We start from the raw sequence: 19,212 nt of genomic DNA on the forward strand, positions 1-19,212 counted from the left end.
ACTGTGAGATTTTTCATTCCATTTATTGAAAATTAATTTATTCAAACAGATTATACATCTCCTTAATACGTGCTTCCAAATTGTAAATTCATAATGTAAATGCATTTTAAAGGTATTTTAATCCATTCGCGTTTTAACAGTTCTCGTTGTTACTTTGTCTTTCTCTCTGCAATAGAAAATCAACAATTTCTTTTCTAATAACGATACGAAGGAAAGATCGATAGAATAAAATAACTTACATTACGTGAACGATACTTCCCCAACCAGATATTGCATCTCTGTCGCATGCGTTTACCAAAGCCTGACTGATCGTCTCGAAGAGATCGTCTGGTTCCAAATCTGGTTCGTAAAGCGACTCGCACATTCCATAGAGTTGTTCGCTACATGTTCCACCGACTGCAAAGTCTCCCGGCATACTTATGCATCCTATTAAGTCCATGTTACAAATAAATGGTTCGTAAGTAACGGGATCTAAGCCAGCGATGATAGGTTCCACAAAATATGGTCCAAATCTCCTTTCGTATAACAAATTTGAAACCATCGACGCGAATGTCTTTGGATGAATCTTTCTGTTTTCTTTCAGTTCGTACAAATTCAATCGAAACCGTAACCTCTCCATTACTGTTTGAGTGTCGCTGGCGAGGCCAGGAAGACTGAGATACAAGTGCGATCCCATTTCAAAAATCTTTTGATAATCGTAAGATATCGTTTGGGTCTGTATACCAAATCTTCTATCGGCAGCTATTGCCACGCAATTCTTGCCTTTCATAGCTATAATAGCTCCACCATTGTATGCTAAAATACTCTAAAAAAGAGAAATAACTTTTACAATGTTACACCGTATCTGATGGATCAATGATGTTCATTTAGCATTCTATCAGTATTACGTCGGATGATGATTAAATTCTATTTCGAAATTTATTCAATCGATCCAGAAATATAATTGTTTCTCTTAAATTTACGAAACATGCAGTGTCACCGTTACACTTGACAGTAACATAACCCCCTTTTATTTTCGCGTTACTTAAAAAGTACCCAGATTTAACAACAACAAAAACATTTAAATATCATAAAAGCAAGTTAAAGCACGAGCATTTAATGTGCGAATAATTACCATTTTTTCTTTTTAATTCTACGAAACTTATCAATGTTAGAACTCCAGTGGTCAACACAGCTAACCGCACAGAATGCTGTGAAAACAGCAACGTACACTGGACATGCGCGAACTAGAATTTTGATTGGTAGAAGAAACTCTTTAGTAGCAGTCTTACTAGGTAGATGTCGCATAGGTTCGTTAATAAAGAAGATGGCCGCCGAGAAGTCACCATTGACGATAGAACTACCGACGCAGGTAGAGTCTTGTCGCAAATTACACGTGGAGGGCATTGGAAGTTTGTTTTATTCGCGTTGTTTCTACTAAAAGTTTGTGAGATCGAGTCGTACTCGTTCTAATATGCGTTGCTCCTCGATGAGAGAAAGATGAGAACGATAGAGGGAAAAGTCGTGGCTTTGGGTTCCCAAGGTCAGTCTGCCATTGGCATTTGTCATTCTATCATTCTAATTCCCTTTACCGTGCACGAACGAATTTGTTTACGCACACTATTCTCTAGATTGTAATGTATATAAAACCCACTTCTAGTAGATCGTTGATTCCGATGGAATATTTAGGTTAGCTCTCGATGTACGCATCTACACATCGTATCCATGCCTACGAGGCTGATCGATCGATACCGTATATAAGCTCTTTATTTTTCAGGCGTTGGAAAGACGAGTATGATCATACGTTACATCAAAAAGGCGTTCAACGAACATGCAAATCCCACGATTGGCGCGTCTTTCTTCACGTGCAAGCTCAACTTGCTAAACGCAAGAGTAATGCTACAGGTACTGCATTAGGTTATTAAGAGTAGCGTTAAGTGATAGATTCTTACATATCTTGTGTATTTGGCCACTCCGATGCAAACAATTTTCGCTACGACTGCGAAGATTTTGAGATCTCGTTTTCACAACGAATCTCATTCGCAATGTTTGGTGCTACTTCTCATGGTCAGAAGACCAATTTTATTTTACAATTATATTTACCTTAATAGTTACATTTTTACATGATCGTTTCATTCTGAAGCAACGTGGACTGATATATTTGAAATCATTAAGATTTTGTAACACGAAAATCTGCTGGTTAACAAAGTAATGAGAAAGTTTATTTTAAAAGTGGCGTAAGTCCCATTGTGAGAGTTTCAAATGGATATAGAAAATATTATGCGATAAAATTTTATGAGATCCCAGCTTTTTTATTTTGTTGCATAGTGTTATCAAAGTAGCAGTTGAATTATCAATCTGCAATGAATTTGTTATAAACACAGAACAGCGCCTGTCCACAGAAAGACAGAAACGCGACTTTTTAAAGACTAAAAAATACTGACGGTGAATGAGTAAATTGGTTTAAAATATGTTGGATGAGATTTTTGAGGAGCGATCCATATAAGTTATTCTACAAAACGACAACAGATGAATATTTTTTTGATTTTATAACACAAAAGCGTATACATTTAGTTTTATTTCAAGGGAAATTTAGTTTTCCTACGGATTTGTGCTTTCTTAAGAATTGAAAAGGTCATTTCATTGATTCTGAAAGTGGTGTAAGTCCAATCGTAGCCATCAAAAACATTATTTCTTAAGTAATGATAATTATGCTAATTGGAATGATAAATTTGACACTCTTAGAAACCCAAAAACATTATTCTACTATGTCACTTGTTACCCCTATTTTTAAATTCAATCCAACGCAAACCCTTCAATATCTCTATTCGAACATAAATGGACTTACGCCACTTTCAATATAAATGGCTCAAATGTTTAATAAATTAGCATTTGGCTACCTGGCATTCTGAAGCAATGTGTTACTCCTGGTTAATGAAGTGATGAAAAAGTTTATTTTAAAAGTGGCGTAAGTCCCATTGTGAGAGTTTCAAATGGATATGGAAAATATGCAATAAAATTTTATGAGATCCCAGCTTTTTTATTTTGTTGCGTAGCGTTATCAAAGTAGCAGTTGAATTATAAATGTGCAATGAATTTGTTATAAACACAGAACAGCGCCTGTCCACAGAAAGACAGAAACACGACTTTTTAGAGACTAAAAAATACTGACGGTGAATGAGTAAATTGGTTTAAAATATGTTGGATGAGATTTTTGAGGAGCGATCCATATAAGTTATTCTACAAAACGACAACAGTTGAATATTTTTTTGATTTTATAATACAAAAGCGTATACATTTAGTTTTATTTCAAGGGAAATTTAGTTTTCCTACGGACTTGTGCTTTCTTAAGAATTGAAAAGGTCATTTCATTGATTTTGAAAGTGGCGTAATTCCAATCGTAGCCATCAAAAACATTATTTCTTAAATAATGATAATTATGCCAATTGGAATGATAAATTTGACACTCTTAGAAACCCAAAAACATTATTCTACTATGTCACTTGTTACCTCTATTTTTTAATTCAATCCAACGCAAACCCTTCAATATCTCTATTCGAACATAAATGGACTTACGCCACTTTCAAAATAAATGGCTCAAATTTGACTACCTGGCATTCTGAACACAGCAACGAAAGTCACTTGTTACCACCTGCGAACCTGTCAAAATATACTTTACCTTACTTTTTTACAACATTACAAGTTTATAAAAAAATAACAAATTTCTGCAGATAATGAAATGCATATCAATTAGACAAATTGAATGACGTATAAGGAATATACCCTTGGTTTTATTTTTTGTAATCCTTACTGGATCGCAAAGAAAATATTTAAGCAAATAGTGCTTCGTGTCTAGCGTAAGAGTGAATTCAGTTATTTTCTGCTCGACACAGGTCTGGGACACTGCTGGACAGGAGAGGTTCAAATCGATGGCGCCTATGTACTACCGCAACGCCAATGCAGCTATGTTGGTGTTCGATTTGACCCAGTACAACACATTCGCAGCGATGAAAGGATGGGTGGCGGAACTTCGCAGAAACGTCGAAGAGACGATGGTGTTAGCGGTGATCGGTAATAAGTCGGATCTGTTCAACGAGAGGCAGGTCAACAGCGAGGAGGGCAGAGTTTACGCGACGAAGATTGGCGCAAGTTACCACGAGACATCGGTTCGCGAGGACGAGGGGATCGAAAGTGTGTTCTCAAACATTGGCATGGGTTTGCTCAGATTGTCTTCGACCGATCGCGACGCCACGTCCATTAAAGTGTACGAGTCAACGAACTCGAACTGGAACGACATCAATACTCAAATACCATCCCTCGAGGAGAGTCCTCAGAACCTCAGTATTGCTCATGGAATACACGAGAAAACGCACACGTGTTGCTAGTCCCTTTCTCTTACTTACGGCTCAGTTGTAGACACTGAAGCCACCGATTTCTACAGAATGGATGCTAGACAAGGCTTTTAATACGTTCATTGTCCACGTAATTTTTCAGTAAGAAGATAAAGATACTAATTCTGGAAAGAAACTAAGTTCAGATATAATTTACAAATTTCGATGAAGTTACGGAAATAAGTACCATCGTAAATGTTCGATTATTCAGAAATAAAATATTGAACTCGTAGAACATTTATTGGGATTTGGTCTGGCAGTCGACGTGTTGAACCTAAGGATGCGTCGTATTTGGGGAATGAACCATCAGCGCCATCTGAGCAGCGCTGAAGCTCAACGAAACCTGATCGTAGTCGATAAGGGAAGAGTGTCGATAAAACAGAAGGAACCGAGGCACAGACGGTAAGAAGATAATAATAATCATAAGACAAATTTTTGTTTTGCGTAGTTTTCATCTTGCTCATTTAAAAACGATCGTCACAGAGGTCAGTGATTATAATAGAATTTTCAAAACTTTTTATTTTTTTAAATATCACACATACTCATAATTTATTTTTTTTTTCACACCTGTGTACTCGTTTTTGTAACGAAAAGTAATTGTTCGTTAGAGTAACGACAGTGTCTTCCATACATAGCGTTTATTCGAATGTATAATTAATACGAACGTGTTCTATTTTTCCATGTATTTAATATTTCTACTGTTTTTAATAAAAGTGGAAAACAACCAACGTGTTCGCTATAGGTGTACGATAATGTTCCTTTCTCGGAATAGAAACTAAAAAGTGACTTTATTATAATTTTTAAGAGTCGAAGAAATTGTAAGCACCAAACTTTAGAACCGTTTGGGCCACCAGTCGGTTATTATAGATTCGTAATGGCGTAAATTATAAGAATAACTGTTATTTTTTATTCTTGATTCGGAAAATAGATGTTCGATGACGTTAATTTCAGTTTTGTTATTAATGAAATAAATATATATAATTTCGGGCTTTGGAAGAGTTCACGTAAGAACCATAATCGCAAGGTGAGTCATCTTCTCTTTGGGCCGGGCCTCACGAAGCGTGACGCGTCCCACCTTTGTTTTTGTTTAACTTATCTCATTTTTCGTTACGTAAGTATTCCTTTGGTAATCTCCTGGCTCCGTGGCAGCTCGAAATAATGACGTTTTAATACATTTCAGTTAAAATAGAATTCACGAATTGAAATTTCGAAACGCAGGAAGGAGAAACCATTTTTGGTGCAAACTGATTCCACGAAGAAAATTTAACCAAAATAATAGTATAATACAAATTTAATATTTAAATGATACTAAATTTATTACTTTTAATATTTTTTTTTTGTTTTTTTATTATTTATTTCATATTTTTTTTGTATTTATTGTATACAGGGTGTTCGGACAGCCCTGGGAAAAATTTTAATGGGTGATTCTAGAGGCCAAAATGAGACGAAAATCAAGAATATTGTTGATGGAGGCTTCGTTAAAAAGTTGTTAACAATTAAATTCAAAAATTTCAAATCGTCCTAGAAAAATTATACTTAATTAGAGGGGTCAATTACGATCATTTTTGGTGAATAGACATACCCACGAAATCCTAGCCGCTTTCGAGAAAAACGTTCGAGAAGGTATTGAAATTTTTAGACGAAATTAAGCAATTTCAAATTATACTAAAAAAATTATACTTAATTAGAGGGGTCAATTACAATCAGTTTTTGTGAATAGACATATCCTCGAAATCCTAGCCACTTTCGAGAAAAAAATTCGAGTAGGTATTGAAATTTTTCGACGAAATTAAAAAATTTCAAATTATACTAAAAAAATTATACTTAATTAGTGGGGTCAATTACAATCATTTTTGGTGAATAGACATATCCTCGAAATCCTAGCCGCTTTCGAGAAAAAAATTCGAGAAGGTGTCTAAATTTTTCGACGAAAAAAACAATTTTGAAATCTCTCTAAAAAAATTATTTTCTATCGCAGGGGTTAATTACAATAATTTTTGGTCAATAGACATACCCTCGAAATCCTACCCTCTTTCGAGAAAAAAATTCGACAAGATGCCTAAATTTTTCGGCAAAAATGAAAATTTTCAAATCGTTCTGAAAAAATTATTTCTAGCTAGGGGGATCAATTACAATCATTTTTGGTCAATAGACATACCTTCGAAATCCTACCCATTTTGGAAAAAAAAATTCCTTACCGAAAATATGTGAAGCCAGAAATGGTACCCCGAATTTTCATGCGAATCTTTAAAACGTCATAACTTCTGAACGGATTGGGCGATTTTAATGTTCAAAAAGCCAAACGACGCGTATTTTAGTGTAGAATATTTAGAAATTCTAAGAATATTGAAAAAGTTATTCCTTGACCCCATAAAATGAGAAAAACTCCATAAAAACGGTCCAATCTTCAAACAGCCATAACTCCTACAATATTGATTATAATTCAATGAAACTTTTTTCTGAAGCAGAGCTCATGGATACCTACAAAAAAGTATTAGACAACTTTTCTGTAGGGCGTAAGACAAAAATACTAAAAAAGAAAAAGTAATTTTTAAAAAAAATCGACTGGGGGGCCCTAAATATTTCGGCGAAATTGAAGAGTTTCAAATCACTCTGGAAAAATTATTTTCGATTGCAGGGGTCAATTGCAATCATGTTCGGTGAATACACATACCCTCGAATTCCTACCCACATTCGAGAAAAAAATTCGAGTAGGTATTGAAATTTTTAGACGAAATTAAAAAATTTCGAATCATACTAAAAAAATTATATTTAATTAGAGGGGTCAATTACGATTATTTTTGGTGAATAGACATACCACCGAAATCCTAGCCACTTTCGAGAAAAAAATTCGAGAAGTTGCCTAAATTTTTCGACGAAAAAAAAATTTTGAAATCTCTCTAAAAAAATTATTTTCTATCGCAGGGGTTAATTACAATCATTTTTGGCCAATAGACATACCCTCGAATTCCTACCCACATTCGAGAAAAAAATTCGAGAAGGTATTGAAATTTTTAGATGAAATTAAAAAATTTCATATTATACTAAAAAAATTATACTTAATTAGAGGGGTCAATTACAATGATTTTTGATCATTAAACATACCCCCGAAATCCTACCCACTTTCGAGAAAAAAATTCGAGTAGGTATTGAAATTTTTCGACGAAATTAAAAAATTTCGAATCATACTAAAAAAATTATACTTAATTAGAGGGGTCAATTACGATCATTTTTGGTGAATAGACATACCCCCAAAATCCTACCCACTTTCTAGAAAAAAATTCAGTATCGGCGGAACTTTAAACGTTAATAACTTTTGAACGAAGCCTCCATCAACAAATTATTATTCTTTATTTTCGTCTTATTTTGGTCTCTAGAATCTCCCATAAAAATTTTTCCCAGGGGTGGCCGAACACCCTGTATAAATGGGTTTTTCTTTTGCTATGTCGCTGTTAAATTTTTTAATAAAAATTTTGAATTAATTTCTTAAACAGAGATTCATTATAAGAGATTAAAAATTGAATTTAAAACTTTGAATCTGTTATAATTCCTACGAAGATTGTCGGATGCGATTCAAATTTCCTACTTTTCATTTTCCACTGTTTCATGTTGAAAATGTTATTTTGGAACAATTTAATTAAGAAAAAAACACATAGTTATGCATTTCAGAAAGAAACGTGGTAATTTTTGGCGAGTGAAGCTTAAAGAATGTAAAAGTTCAGGACAAAAGACGAGTGACTGAGACTCGTGATGGAAAACAATATTGTCGTATACGATTCAAATTTTCTATGTTTCATTTTCCACTGTTTCATGTTGAAAATGTTATTTTGGAACAATTTAATTAAGAAAAAAACACATTGTTATGCATTTCAGAAAGAAACGTGGTAATTTTTGGCGAGTGAAGCTTAAGAAATGTAAAAGTTCAGGACAAAAGACGAGTAACTGAGACTCGTGATAGAAAACAATATTGTCGGATACGATTCAAATTTTCTATGTTTCATTTTCCACTGTTTCATGTTGAAAATGTTATTTTGAAACAATTTAATTAAGAAAAAAACACATTGTTATGCATTTCAGAAAGAAACGTGGTAATTTTTGGCGAGTGAAGCTTAAGAAATGTAAAAGTTCAGGACAAAAGACGAGTGACTGAGGCTCGTGATGGAAAACAATATTATCGGATACGATTCAAATTTTCTACGTTTCATTGTCCACTGTTTCATGTTGAAAATGTTATTTTGGAACAATTTAATTAAGAAAAAAACACATTGTTATGCATTTCAGAAAGAAACGTGGTAATTTTTGGCGAGTGAAGCTTAAGAAATGTAAAAGTTCAGGACAAAAGACGAGTGACTGAGGCTCGTGATGGAAAACAATATTGTCGGATACGATTCAAATTTTCTATGTTTCATTTTCCACTGTTTCATGTTGAAAATATTATTTTGGAATAATTTAATTAAGAAAAAAACACATTGTTATGCATTTCAGAAAGAAACGTGGTAATTTTTGGCGAGTGAAGCTTAAAAAATGTAAAAGTTCAGGACAAAAGACGAGTGACTGAGGCTCGTGATGGAAAACAATATTGTCGGATACGATTCAAATTTTCTATGTTTCATTTTCCACTGTTTCATGTTGAAAATGTTATTTTGGAACAATTTAATTAAGAAAAAAACACATTGTTATGCATTTCAGAAAGAAACTTGGTAATTTTTGGCGAGTGAAGCTTAAGAAATGTAAAAATTCAGGACAAAAGACGAGTGACTGAGACTTGTGATGGAAAACAATATTGTCGGATACGATTCAAATTTTCTACGTTTCATTTACCACTGTTTCATGTTGAAAATGTTATTTTGGAACAATTTAATTAAGAAAAAAACACATTGTTATGCATTTCAGAAAGAAACGTGGTAATTTTTGGCGAGTGAAGCTTAAAAAATGTAAAAATTCAGGACAAAAGACGAGTGACTGAGGCTCGTGATGGAAAACAATATGGCGGTCGTTGGGAATCTCTGGTTCGTTCGATTACGCAAAACCTTCTCTTGTTCCTTTCGAGGCATCGTATAGGTGTGTTGCGAGTAAGCTAATTAAACTAGACACTATGGAAGAAATGAGATCTAGTACAGACGTACTCAACCTGCGGCCTGAAACGAAAAATTATATATAAATTAAATATGAGAACATACACATATGTATATGTGTAATCTGACATATGGATGGGATAGATAATTATTTTGATGTGGATAGAAGTTTATTTAGAAGAATAGCTGATATTTTTATTCTTTTATTCAACTCTGATGCTCAAATTTACTCAGATTTTGATCAGATGTACTCAGGTGTATTTAGAGTTTCATTTTTTGGATAATTATTTGATATGAATTTGATAATAAAAGTTGATTTAGAATTGGGTCTGATATTTGTATTCTTTTGCTCAATTCTGATGCTCAAATGTACTCAGATTTTGAGTTTCATTTTTTAATTATTTGAACATAGATTTAGATTTAGAATTGTGTCTGATATTTTTATTCTTTTGCTCCACTCTGAAGCTCAAATTTCCTCAGATTTGTAGTTTCATTTTTTAATTATTTGGACATAGATTTAGATTTAGAATTGTGTCTGATATTTTTATTCTTTTGCTCAACTCTGAAGCTCAAATTTCCTCAGATTTGTAGTTTCATTTTTTAGATAATTATTTGAACATGGATAGAAGTTGATTTAGAATTGTGTCTGATATTTTTATTCTTTTATTCAACTCTGATGCTCAAATGTACTCAGATTATGAGTTTCATTTTTTAATTATTTGAACATAAATTTAGATTTAGAATTGTGTCTGATATTTTTATTCTTTTGCTCAACTCTGAAGCTCAAATTTCCTCAGATTTGTAGTTTCATTTTTTAATTATTTGGACATAGATTTAGATTTAGAAGTCTATCTGATATTTCTATTCTTTTGCTCAACTCTGACGCTCAAATGTACTCAGATTTTGAGTTTCATTGTTTAGATAATTATTTGAACATGGATAGAAGTTGATTTAGAATTGTGTCTGATATTTTTATTCTTTTATTCAACTCTGATGCTCAAATGTACTCAGATTATGAGTTTCATTTTTTAATTATTTGAACACAAATTTAGATTTAGAATTGTGTCTGATTTTTTTATTCTTTTGCTCAACTCTGAAGCTCAAATTTCCTCAGATTTGTAGTTTCATTTTTTAATTATTTGGACATAGATTTAGATTTAGAAGTCTATCTGATATTTCTATTCTTTTGTTCAAATGTACTCAGATTTTGAGTTTCATTGTTTAGATAATTATTTGAACATAGATTGAAGTTGATTTAGAATTGTGTCTGATATTTTTATTCTTTTATTCAACTCTGATACTCAAATGTACTTAGATTTTGATCAGATGTACTGGGGTGTATTTAGAGTTTCATTTTTTGGATAATTACTTGATATGAATTTGATAATAAAAGTTGATTTAGAATTGTGTCTGATATTTATATTCTTTTGCTGAACTTTGATGCTCAAATGTACTCAGACTTTGAGTTTCACTTTTTCTGAGAATTATTTGGACATAGATAGAAGTTGATTTAGAATTGTGTCTGATATTTGTATTCTTTTGCTCAATTCTGACGCTCAAATTTCCTCAAATTTGTAGTTTCATTTTTTAATTATTTGGACATAGATTTAGATTTAGAATTGTATCTGATATTTTTCTTCTTTTGTTCAACTCTAATGCTCAAATCTACTCAGACTTTGAGTTTCACTTTTTCAGAGAATTATTTGAATGTTAATTTAGAATTGTGTCTGATATTTTTATTCATTTGCTCAACTCTGATGCTCAAATGTACTCAGACTTTGAGTTTCATTGTTTAGATAATTATTTGAACATAGATAGAAGTTGATTTAGAATTGTGTTTGATATTTTTATTCTTTTGCTCAACTCTGAAGCTCAAATGTACTCAGACTTTGAGTTTCACTTTTTCAGAGAATTATTTGAATGTTAATTTAGAATTGTGTCTGATATTTGTATTCTTTTGCTCAATTCTGATGCTCAAATGTACTCAAATTTGGAGTTTCAGATTTTAGATAATCATTTGAACATAGAAGTTAATTTAGAGTTGTGTCTGATATTTGTATTCTTTTGCTCAACTCTGATGCTCAAATGTACTCAGATTTGTAGTTTCATTTTTTAATTACTCGAACATAGATTTAGATTTAGAATTGTGTTTGATATTTTTATTCTTTTGTTCAACTCTGTAGCTCAAATGTACTCAGATTTGGAGTTTCATTTTTTGGACATGGATTTAGATTTAGAAATGTATCTAATATTTTTATTCTTTTCCTGAATTTTTTACGTTACGAGGTATGGCAAGTTATGTTGTGATCTGAGAGAAAAAAAAGAGGTTGAGTGTGACTGATTTAGTGCATACTACGAGAGTACAAAAGTAAGAGTACAGAGTAAAGAAGAACAAGGAGAGTTAATACAGTTAGGCGATTCTAACGTAATGCTCGCTTTAGAGAGCTCTCTTTGCGTTTTGTTTAAGAGAGCACACAGTTGCTCGGTACCCTCGGTTAAGATCAGGTCGTTGAATATCGCGGATAGTGTTTAACTATGCGAATTTTTGGACGATGTAAGCCTATATAGTGAGTTACAGAGAAAATTAAGGCCGCGTATCAGAAAATGTTTCTATTTATAGAGAAGCTTAGGGATGGTTTGAGAATAAGCATCTGATAGGTACTGTACATTGTAACATATCTATATTTATTGTTTAATAAGACAGAATTGAATGAACTTTTGTGGTCTATTGAAAATTTTAAATTCAAGTATCTTAAAAATTCTTTTTTCAATAATTTTAAATAGAAAAATTAGCCACCATAAAAGAAAATATGCAGATAATAGATCACATGAAAATGTGTAATTGTTAATGAGACAGAAACAAATGAACCTTTGTGGTATTTTGAAAATTTAAAATTCAAGTATCTTAAAAACTTTTTTTGCAATAATTTTAAATAGAAAAATTAGCTAACAAATCAAGAATATGCAGATAAAAAGTCACATGAAAATTTGTAATTGTTAATGAAATACAAAATTAATGAACCCTTGCGGTCTTTTGAAAATTTTTAATTCAAGTATCTTAAAAATTCTTTTTCCAATAATTTTAAATAGAAAAATTAGCCACCATAAAAGAAAATATGCAGATAATAGATCACATGAAAATGTATAATTGTTAATGAGACAGAAACAAATGAACCTTTGTGGTCTATTGAAAATTTAAAATTCAAGTATCTTAAAAACTTGTTTTGCAATAATTTTAAATAGAAAAATTAGCCACCAAAAAAAAAAATATGCTGATAAAAGGTCACATGAAAATTAGTAATTGTTAGTGAAATAGAAACTTATGAAACCTTGTGGTTTTTTGAAAATTTTAAATTCGAGTATCTCGAAAAATTTTATTGCAATAATGTTAAATAGAAAAATTAGCCACCAAAAAAAAATTCATGCTGATAAAAGGTCGCGTAAAAATGTGTAATTGTTAGTGTAATAGAAACTAATGAACCTTTGTGATCTTTTGAAAATTTAAAATTCAAGTATCTTAAAAACTTTTTTTGCAATAATTTTAAATACAAAAATTAGCCACCAAAAAAAAAAAAAAAAAGATAAAAGGTCACATGAAAATGTGTAATTCTTAGTAAGATGAAATTGAATGAACTTTTGTGGTCTTTTGAAAATTTTAAATTCTAGTGTCTTAATAATTTTTGTGCAATAATTTTAAATAGAAAAAATAGCTACCAAAAAAAGAAAATATACAGATAAAAAGTCACATGAAAATGTGTAATTCTTAGTAAGATGAAATTGAATAAACTTTTGTAGTCTTTTGAAAATTTTAAATTCGAGTATTTTAATAATTTATGTGCAATAATTTTAAATAGAAAAAATAGCTACCATAAAAAAAAAAATTGCAGATAAAAGGTCACATGAAAATGTGTAATTCTTAGTAAGATGGAATTGAATGAACTTTTGTGGTTTTTTGAAAATTTTAAATTTAAGTATCTTAAAAATTTTTTTTGCAACAATTTTAAATAGAAAAATTAACTAACAAATCAAGAATATGCAGATAAAAGGTCACATGAAAATTAGTAATTGTTAGTGAAATAGAAACTAATGAAACCTTGTGGTCTTTTGAAAATTTTAAATTCGAGTTTCTTAAAAATTTTTTTTGCAATAATTTTAAATAGAAAAATTAGCCACCATAAAAGAAAATATACAGATAAAAGGTCACATGAAAATGTGTAATTGTTAGTAAAACAGAATTGAATGAACTTTTGTGGTTTTTTAAAAATTTTAAATTCGAGTATTTCGAAAAATTTTATTGCAATAATTTTAAATAGAAAAATTAGCCATCAAAACAAGAATATGCAAATAAAAGGTTACGTAAAAATGTGTAATTTTTAGGAAGTCAGAATTGAATGAACTTTTGTGGTCTTATGAAAATTTAAAATTCGAGTATCTCGAAAAATTTTATTGCAATAATTTTAAATAGAAAAATTAGCCACCAAAAAAATTTATGCTGATAAAAGGTCACGTAAAAATGTGTAATTGTTAGTAAAATGGTATTGAATGAACCTTTGTGGTCTTTTGAAAATTTAAAATTCGAGTATCTCGAAAAATTTTTTTGCAATAATTTTAAATAGAAAAATTAGCCACCATAAAAGAAAGTATGCAGATAAAAAGTCACATGAAAATGTGTAATTGTTAGTAAGACAGAATTGAATAAACATTTGTGGTTTTTTAAAAATTTTAAATTCGAGTATTTCGAAAACTTTTTTTTGCAATAATTTTAAATAGAAAAATTAGCCACTAAAAAAATTCATGCTGATAAAAGGTCACGTAAAAATGTCTAATTCTTAGTAAAATGGTATTGAATGAACTTTTGTGGTCTTTTGAAAATTTTAGATTCAAGTATCTCGAAAAATTTTATTGCAATAATTTTAAATAGAAAAATTAGCCACCATAAAAGAAAGTATGCAGATAAAAAGTCACATGAAAATGTGTAATTGTTAGTAAGACAGAATAGAATGAACTTTTGTGGTTTTTTAAAAATTTTAAATTCGAGTATCTCGAAAAATTTTTTTGCAATAATTTTAAATAGAAAAATTAGGCACAGAAAAAGAAAATATGCTGATAAAAGGTCACGTAAAAATTTGTAATTGTTCGTTAGATAGACACGAATGAACCTATGTGGTCTTTTGAAAATTTTAAATTCGAGTATTTCGAAAAATTTTTATGCAATAATTGGCCACCATAAAAGAAAATATGCAGATAATAGGTCACATGAAAATGTATAATTGTTAATGAGACAGAAACAAATGAACCTTTGTGGTATTTTGAAAATTTTTAATTCGAGTATCTTGAAAATTTTTTTGCAATAATTTTAAATAGAAAAATTAGCCACCAAAAAAAAATTTATGCTGATAAAAGGTCACATGAAAATTAGTAATTGTTAGTGAAATAGAAACTTATGAAACCTTGTGGTCTTTTGAAAATTTTAAATTCGAGTATCTCGTAAAAATTTTTTTTGCAATAATTTTAAATAGAAAAATTAGCCACCATAAAAGAAAGTATGCAGATAAAAAGTCACATGAAAATGTGTAATTGTTAGTAAGACAGAATTGAATGAACTTTTGTGGTTTTTTAAAAATTTAAAATTCGAGTATCTCGAAAATTTTTTTTACAATAATGTTAAATAGAAAAATTAGCCACTAAAAAAATTCATGCTGATAAAAGGTCACGTAAAAATGTCTAATTCTTAGTAAAATGGTATTGAATGAACTTTTGTGGTCTTTTGAAAATTTTAGATTCAAGTATCTCGAAAAATTTTTTTGCAATAATTTTAAATTGAAAAATTAGCCACCATAAAAGAAAGTATGCAGATAAAAAGTCACATGAAAATGTGTAATTGTTAGTAAGACAGAATTGAATGAACTTTTGTGGTTTTTTAAAAATTTTAAATTCGAGTATTTCGAAAAATTTTTTTTACAATAATTTTAAATAGAAAAATTAGCCACAGAAAAAGCAAAATGCTGATAAAAGGTCACATGAAAATGTGTAATTGTTAGTAAGATACAATTGAATGAACTTTTGTGGTCTTTTGAAAATTTAAAATTCGAGTATCTCGAAAAATTTTTTTGCAATAATTTTAAATAGAAAAATTAGCCACCAAAAAAATTCATGCTGATAAAAGGTCACATGAAAATTAGTAATTGTTAGTGAAATAGAAACTTATGAAACCTTGTGGTCTTTTGAAAATTTTAAATTCGAGTATCTCGAAAAATTTTATTGCAATAATTTTAAATAGAAAAATTAGCCACCAAAACAAGAATATGCAAATAAAAGGTCACGAAAAAATTTGTAATTATTATTATCATCGTTTAAACAGCCAAGAACGATCCCTGAAACAAAAATGATTAAACGCAGCAGGGGGTCATTGCCAGTCGTGTTTCACGTTCTTAACGTTCTCCAGCAATGTTTACGACTGCCCTGCCTCGTGATCGATAACCGCATAGCAATCGTCGCGAATGGTAAACTTTGTTTACTATTTTATCTCAAAAAGAAAGAAAATTTAATCGTTTAAATCCCCGTATAAACAATATATAAAGTCTGTTTTTGTCTCAGATTGTTATATGAGGATATCGGTTGGTTCCAAAATGGCCGATGCAGATATTCTGTCGCGAGTCGAGGTCGCAGGTTTGACGGAATGCGAGGAACAATGCTCGAAAAACGAACATAATTGCAAAGCATTTACATTTGGGTAAGAAAAATCCAGGGTGGATTAATAAAAGTCCTCGTTTGCGTTAAATTTTGATTTTTAAGCAAGTAGGCCCTTGGAAGATTAATTTTTATTTTTTCTGACGGTTTTCTATCAGCGTGGGCGTGAAAGGAAATGGGAGCTGCGAGATCAGTACTCGAGTACCGATGCTCGAGAATTTAGAGACCCATCCTGATTACGACGTCTACTTGAAAAAGCGACAAGGCTCGCCATGGTGTGACGCCGACCGTCTTTATGCTAGAGGTTTCGTACAGGAGAACGAAAATCGTTTAACGAAGTCGAATAAAAGCAAACTCGTCTCACATATTCGTGGTTTTTCAAAATCGAGTGAACTCCCCCTTTCCAGGTAATGAGTACATCAATTCTACTTCCAATCTTAGCAAACAATAGTTGATAAATGTTACAATTATAGAAAGTGCAAATATTCATAGTTTTTCAACATTGACTGACTTCCTCCTTCCTAGGTAATGAGTACATCAATTTTACTTTCAAGCTTATATGAGCAAATAGTTGATAAACGTTACTATTATAGAAATTGTAAATATTTATGGGTTTTCAAAATTTGACTGACTTACCTCTTCTCAGGTAATGAGTACATCAATTCTATTGCCAATCTTACCAGACAATAGTTGATAAACGTTACAATTATAGATAAACGTTACATTGTAAATATTTATGGGTTTTCAAAATTGATTGACTTACCCCTTCCCAGGTAATGAGTACATCAATTCTATTTCCAATCTTAGCAAACAATAGTTGATAAATGTTACAATTATAGAAAGTGCAAATATTCATAGTTTTTCAACATTGACTGACTTCCTCCTTCCTAGGTAATGACTACATCAATTTTACTTTCAAGCTTAGATGAGCAAATAGTTGATAAACGTTACTATTATAGAAATTGTAAATATTTATGGGTTTTCAAAATTTGACAGACTTACCTCTTCTCAGGTAATGAGTACATCAATTCTATTGCCAATCTTACCAGACAATAGTTGATAAACGTTACAATTATAGATAAACGTTACATTGTAAATATTTATGGGTTTTCAAAATTGATTGACTTACCCCTTCCCAGGTAATGAGTACATCAATTCTACTTCCAATCTTAGCAAACAATAGTTGATAAATGTTACAATTATAGAAAGTGCAAATATTCATAGTTTTTCAACATTGACTGACTTCCTCCTTCCTAGGTAATGAGTACATCAATTTTACTTTCAAGCTTAGATAAGCAAATAGTTGATAAACGTTATTATTATAGAAATTGTAAATATTTATGGGTTTTCAAAATTGATTGACTTACCTCTTCTCAGGTAATGAGTACATCAATTCTATTGCCATTCTTACCAGACAATAGTTGATAAACGTTGCAATTATAGATAAACGTTACATTGTAAATATTTATGGGTTTTCAAAATTGATTGACTTACCCCTTCCCAGGTAATGACTACATCAATTCTACTTCCAATCTTAGCAAACAATAGTTGATAAATGTTACAATTATAGAAAGTGCAAATATTCATAGTTTTTCAACATTGACTGACTTCCTCCTTCCTAGGTAATGAGTACATCAATTTTACTTTCAAGCTTAGATGAGCAAATAGTTGATAAACGTTACTATTATAGAAATTGAAAATATTTAAGGGTTTTCAAAATTTGACTGACTTACCTCTTCTCAGGTAATGAGTCCATCAATTCTATTGCCATTCTTACCAGACAATAGTTGATAAACGTTACAATTATAGATAAACGTTACATTGTAAATATTTATGGGTTTTCAAAATTGATTGACTTACCCCTTCCCAGGTAATGAGTACATCAATTCTACTTCCAATCTTAGCAAACAATAGTTGATAAATGTTACAATTATAGAAAGTGCAAATATTCATAGTTTTTCAACATTGACTGACTTCCTCCATCCTAGGTAATGAGTACATCAATTTTACTTTCAAGCTTAGATGAGCAAATAGTTGATAAACGTTTCTATTGTAGAAATTGCAAATATTTATGGGTTTTCAAAATTTGACAGACTTACCCCTTCTCAGGTAATGAGTACATCAATTCTATTGCCATTCTTACCAGACAATAGTTGATAAACGTTACAATTATAGATAAACGTTACATTGTAAATATTTATGGGTTTTCAAAATTGGTTGACTTACCCCTTCCCAGGTAATGAGTACATCAATTCTACTTCCAATCTTAGCAAACAATAGTTGATAAATGTTACAATTATAGAAAGTGCAAATATTCATAGTTTTTCAACATTGACTGACTTCCTCCTTCCTAGGTAATGAGCACATCAATTTTACTTTCAAGCTTAGATGAGCAAATAGTTGATAAACGTTACTATTATAGAAATTGAAAATATTTAAGGGTTTTCAAAATTTGACTGACTTACCTCTTCTCAGGTAATGAGTCCATCAATTCTATTGCCATTCTTACCAGACAATAGTTGATAAACGTTACAATTATAGATAAACGTTACATTGTAAATATTTATGGGTTTTCAAAATTGATTGACTTACCCCTTCCCAGGTAATGAGTACATCAATTCTATTTCCAATCTTAGCAAACAATAGTTGATAAATGTTACAATTATAGAAAGTGCAAATATTCATAGTTTTTCAACATTGACTGACTTCCTCCTTCCTAGGTAATGAGTACATCAATTTTACTTCCAAGCTTAGATGAGCAAATAGTTGATAAACGTTACTATTATAGAAATTGAAAATATTTATGGGTTTTCAAAATTGATTGACTTACCCCTTCTCAGGTAATGAGTCCATCAATTCTATTGCCATTCTTACCAGACAATAGTTGATAAACGTTACAATTATAGATAAACGTTACATTGTAAATATTTATGGGTTTTCAAAATTGATTGACTTACCCCTTCCCAGGTAATGAGTACATCAATTCTATTTCCAATCTTAGCAAACAATAGTTGATAAATGTTACAATTATAGAAAGTGCAAATATTCATAGTTTTTCAACATTGACTGACTTCCTC

General features: G+C 30.8%; 3 protein-coding genes across 6 annotated transcripts in view; 2 read left to right on the plus strand and 1 right to left on the minus strand.

The window, feature by feature from the left end:
• Positions 1 to 4: 4 nt before the first annotated feature.
• On the minus strand, positions 5 to 1,232 carry Prosbeta3 (proteasome subunit beta type-3). The gene is made up of 3 exons (XM_076780373.1): positions 1,115 to 1,232; positions 240 to 805; positions 5 to 166 (listed from the first exon to the last, which is right to left on the minus strand). The coding sequence occupies exons 1-3, from the start codon at positions 1,115 to 1,117 to the stop codon at positions 118 to 120; spliced, it is 618 nt and encodes a 205-aa protein (XP_076636488.1). The 5' UTR covers positions 1,118 to 1,232; the 3' UTR covers positions 5 to 117.
• An 88-nt stretch (positions 1,233 to 1,320) lies between these two features.
• Positions 1,321 to 4,366, plus strand: LOC143349448 (uncharacterized). The gene is made up of 3 exons (XM_076780721.1): positions 1,321 to 1,522; positions 1,757 to 1,884; positions 3,873 to 4,366. Exons 1-3 carry the CDS (start codon positions 1,480 to 1,482, stop codon positions 4,362 to 4,364), a joined length of 663 nt encoding a protein of 220 aa, XP_076636836.1. The 5' UTR covers positions 1,321 to 1,479; the 3' UTR covers positions 4,365 to 4,366.
• Positions 4,367 to 4,640: 274 nt separating this feature from the next.
• Positions 4,641 to 19,212, plus strand: part of LOC143349443 (uncharacterized) — a 39,301-nt gene continuing 24,729 nt past the window's right edge. For 2 of the 4 annotated variants that reach the window (XM_076780709.1, XM_076780711.1), the window contains exons 1-4: positions 4,657 to 4,772; positions 15,807 to 15,948; positions 16,043 to 16,178; positions 16,294 to 16,542. In XM_076780709.1, the coding sequence (XP_076636824.1) occupies positions 15,831 to 15,948; positions 16,043 to 16,178; positions 16,294 to 16,542 (503 nt within the window). In that variant the 5' untranslated portion in view covers positions 4,657 to 4,772; positions 15,807 to 15,830. Of the gene's footprint in view, positions 4,773 to 15,806; positions 15,949 to 16,042; positions 16,179 to 16,293; positions 16,543 to 19,212 lie in introns of all 4 variants that reach the window. The other 2 variants (XM_076780710.1, XM_076780712.1) reach the window with 2 other exon arrangements.

The sequence above is a fragment of the Colletes latitarsis genome, chromosome 13, assembly GCF_051014445.1.
Source record: "Colletes latitarsis isolate SP2378_abdomen chromosome 13, iyColLati1, whole genome shotgun sequence".
NCBI classification, from domain to species: Eukaryota; Metazoa; Arthropoda; class Insecta; order Hymenoptera; family Colletidae; genus Colletes; species Colletes latitarsis.

What these genes read in the sequence shown, in the direction of transcription:
- Prosbeta3 (XM_076780373.1), bottom strand. An exon ending in GGAAGTATCGTTCACGTAAT is followed by an intron (nt 167 to 239) that starts GTAAGTTATTTT and finishes TTTCTATTGCAG; the next exon opens with AGAGAAAGACAAAGTAACAA.
- LOC143349448 (XM_076780721.1), top strand. Translation starts at nt 1,480, where the DNA reads ATGAGAACGATAGAGGGAAAAGTCGTGGCTTTGGGTTCCCAAG. An exon ending in CGTGGCTTTGGGTTCCCAAG is followed by an intron (nt 1,523 to 1,756) that starts GTCAGTCTGCCA and finishes TTTATTTTTCAG; the next exon opens with GCGTTGGAAAGACGAGTATG. An exon ending in ACGCAAGAGTAATGCTACAG is followed by an intron (nt 1,885 to 3,872) that starts GTACTGCATTAG and finishes TGCTCGACACAG; the next exon opens with GTCTGGGACACTGCTGGACA.